Source organism: Medicago truncatula, chromosome 1 (genome assembly GCF_003473485.1).
Source record: "Medicago truncatula cultivar Jemalong A17 chromosome 1, MtrunA17r5.0-ANR, whole genome shotgun sequence".
In the NCBI taxonomy this organism is placed as follows: Eukaryota; Viridiplantae; Streptophyta; class Magnoliopsida; order Fabales; family Fabaceae; genus Medicago; species Medicago truncatula.
Window position 1 is genome coordinate 40,492,006 of NC_053042.1, and position 3,679 is coordinate 40,495,684.

Here is a 3,679-nt window from a genome sequence, read left to right on the forward strand (position 1 = left end):
TTGACATTAATTATTATCTATGCATTGTGGCTCATGTGTTAACAAAATTAATAATAAAATAGAAGATAAACGAGGAAGAATCTTAGCAGAAGAGTAGTTTATATAATTGCCTAAATTCGAATGGTTCACGGGGGAGACAGACAATTAAGGACGGTGAAGCAAGCAATATGCAATCTCGTGGATTTGCAAGTTAAGACAAAATGCACGCAAATCGTGCATCATATCATGTTTTTTTTCTTATAGGACAGAACCAACCTTTTTTTTATTTCTTTCTTTCATGTTTAGACTTCAGATTAGCAACCAACTTGGTGTGCAATAAGCATGCATGCATAAAAGACATCACTCTCTGCTTAGTGTCCTTTCATCGATTAAGGAAGAAAAAAAAGAAATTTTAAGCAAAAAGATGAATCATTTAATGCATTGATTACACAACTTTGAATGCAAATATTACCTTTCTTGACTTCTAATAAGGGTAATATTTGCATTCAAAGTTGTGTAATCAATGCATTAAATGCTTCCTCTTTTGGTTAGCATTACTCTTATTGTTATTACTCTCTCCGTCCCAAATTATATGACGTTTTGAGCATTTCACACATATTAAGAAATGTAATTCATATTGTGTGGGAAAAAGATATTATGAGTTGTTTTACAAAATTGTCCTCAATAAATGATATGAGAAAGATAAATGAAGGAATTGAAATAAATGATATGGGAAAGATAAATGAAGGAATTGAAAGAAGAGAGAGTAATAAATGGTTAAGGATATAATATGAAAAGTAACATAATTTTTCATTGGTATTGTAAAGCAACATATAATTTGAGACAAATATTTTTTTTTTAAATTGACATATAATTTGGGACGGAGGTAGTATATGATATGATACGTATTACACTAACACTACTATTTGGCTATCTTGCTCTTGCACATAACAAGTGAAAGTTAAGTGGCATGGCTTCTACTAAGTACGTTGTTGCTTTACAAGTTGTGTTATTTTGCATATGTTTGGTTGTGGCAAATTCTGTTCACTTCAGTTACCCAGCAGTTTTCAACTTTGGTGATTCAAATTCAGACACAGGTGAACTTTGTGCAGCCAAGGGCTTTCAACCCGCCCCACCCAACGGACAAAATTACTTCAAAGCTCCAGCCGGGAGATTCAGCGATGGCCGTCTCATTGTTGACTTCTTAAGTAAATTTCTAATCCTTTCTTGAAATTTCTTATAGTATTCTAATTATTATATGTTCCGGACACAAAAAAGTCTCACATTGCTTGAGTATTTTATAAACACAATATCCTCATTTCTGCTGAGGCGTCTTTTAATGAAGAACAAAACCGTGAATGCTTACATGCTTCTATTGCATGAACACTTGATTAACACTCATTTTTCTCATCAATTTTGAAATGTAGAGAATGATATTATTTAACGATTGATAGAATATAAGAAAGGGTTGCATTCTTAGGATAGTTCCATTCGATGTGATTTTGGTTTATTATTGCAGTGGATGCAATGGACTTGCCATTCTTAAATGCCTATCTGGATTCAGTGGGCTCGCCAAATTTCCATCACGGATGCAACTTTGCAGCAGCAGGTTCAACTATCCTTCCAGCAAATGCAGCATCAATCAGTCCATTTGGATTTGGCACTCAGGTAAATCAGTTTCTGCTATTCAAAGCCAAGGTTCTTGAAGTGCTTGCAGGTATATGAAAAGTTAATTCAAATATTTCCAAGTTTGATGATTATGATCTACTTCATTCATGCCAAAGAAATAAAATTATCACAATAATGTTTCAGGCAAGAAATTTGATAAATATGTCCCAGCTGAAGACTATTTCCAGAAGGGGTTATACATGTTTGACATAGGCCAAAATGATCTTGCTGGCGCATTTTATTCAAAAGACTTGGACCAAATACTTTCCTCTATTCCAACAATTCTACTGGAATTTGAAACTGGTATAAAGGTTGGTGACACTATATGTCTAACAAAATAACAATGAATTTGTTACGTTTTTTATTGAAAACATTCTTGACTTGAACTCCACAGTAGAAAAATTGTTTTGCTGAAATTAACATTCACTCTCTTATTTGTGATAGAGACTATATGACCACGGGGCTAGGAATTTTTGGGTACATAACACAGGTCCACTTGGATGCTTGGGTCAAAATGTTGCCACATTTGGCCATGATAAATCAAAGATTGATGAACTAGGATGTCTTGGTGCACACAACCAAGCTGCTAAGGCCTTTAATCTACAGTTGCAAGCTTTGTGGGCAAAATTGCAGGGCCAGTATCTAGATCTAAATGTTACATATGTTGATATCTTTACCATAAAATTGGACCTCATTGCAAACTACTCAAAACATGGTAAGTATAACTAGAAAAATTTCATTGTTGCTTCATCTAAATTCAGCTTATATTTCCGTTACAGTAAAACCTATTATTGCTGTTCAAGTCATTTTCCTTTCTAACATGTCACTACTTGATGGGTTAAACAATGTTAAATTTGTATCATTATTTGTTTGCAGGGTTTGAACAACCTTTTATGGCTTGCTGTGGATATGGAGGTCCGCCATTTAACTATGACAGTCGCGTTTCTTGTGGACTAACAACAACGATCTTGAATGGGACCACAATTACAGCAAAAGGTTGCAATGATAGCGGTGTGTATGTAAGCTGGGACGGGACTCATTACACTGAGGCTTCAAATCAATATGTTGCATCACAAATTCTCACCAGAAACTACTCCAACACTGATTTGTCATAAAAGATGTCTTTCCTTCTCTAGATCAAGTTCTAATCCAGTCTATTTGTTGTCATAGTAATTTTATTCTTCACATATATGCCGGCGTGCAACCAATAGATGATTGTTATAGTAAACTTGAATGACATTGAAGCTCTTATAAACAAATGTGATTTAAGACTGGAAAATTTTATTCTTCATTTATGATTTCAATGCTAGATTATACGTCAAATTGATTGTTTTGAATTCATGGTTTACATTTTTTATTTTGAAATCATAGTTTACAAGAGTTGTTTAGTTTCATGATTTGATTAGTTAACACATAAAATTATTATAAACATAAAGAAGGTCAAAATTGACTTGCATTAACATCAAGGAGATACAATCATTTCAGAGCTAGAAAATAGAAAGCCTAATCAAGCTAAAAAAATTACAAAGAAATAAAGCTTATAAAAATTTAGAATGAAACAAAAAGAAAATGCATGTTTCAGAAAACAATGCATCAGATCCAAAAACCGGTTAATCAGATTCAGATTGAGATCGAATCAAGCACCGGCGCCTGCACCAGCACCAGGACCAGATTGATAACGGTAGAGTTTGCCAAAAACATGGAGCATGGTGACGAAACCAATGAAGCCGAGACTCATCACGAGAACCACCGTCGGAGAAATCTTCAAACCAGGTGCATCGTCGGTGTAGAATCGCAGCATGTTGTTCCCTCCGCTGGAGCTTCCTGCGGCAGAGGTGGAGCTGGTAGTGTTTCCACCTGTTGGACGGCGACGACGCATACCGGCTGTAGCGGCAGCGGAGCCGCGTGGTGCCATGACACCTGGTCGTGTCGTGGCACCGGAAGATGCAGATTGAGATGATTGAGAGGCGGTTCTTGCCATTGCGTGGCAGTGAAGAAAACGAGAGAAGAACGGAGATGAAGAAAAAAAATA

The 3,679-nt window shown here is 35.6% G+C and overlaps 2 protein-coding genes across 2 annotated transcripts; one reads left to right on the forward strand and one right to left on the reverse strand.

The window, feature by feature from the left end:
- Window positions 1-884: 884 nt before the first annotated feature.
- On the forward strand, window positions 885-2,984 carry LOC11405610 (GDSL esterase/lipase At1g54790). The gene is made up of 5 exons (XM_003591011.4): window positions 885-1,187; window positions 1,499-1,696; window positions 1,792-1,958; window positions 2,092-2,362; window positions 2,524-2,984. The coding sequence occupies exons 1-5, from the start codon at window positions 950-952 to the stop codon at window positions 2,760-2,762; spliced, it is 1,113 nt and encodes a 370-aa protein (XP_003591059.1). The 5' UTR covers window positions 885-949; the 3' UTR covers window positions 2,763-2,984.
- Window positions 2,985-3,202: 218 nt separating this feature from the next.
- Window positions 3,203-3,679, reverse strand: LOC11405922 (protein transport protein Sec61 subunit beta). The gene has a single exon (XM_003591012.3). The coding sequence runs from the start codon at window positions 3,626-3,628 to the stop codon at window positions 3,284-3,286; it is 345 nt and encodes a 114-aa protein (XP_003591060.1). The 5' UTR covers window positions 3,629-3,679; the 3' UTR covers window positions 3,203-3,283.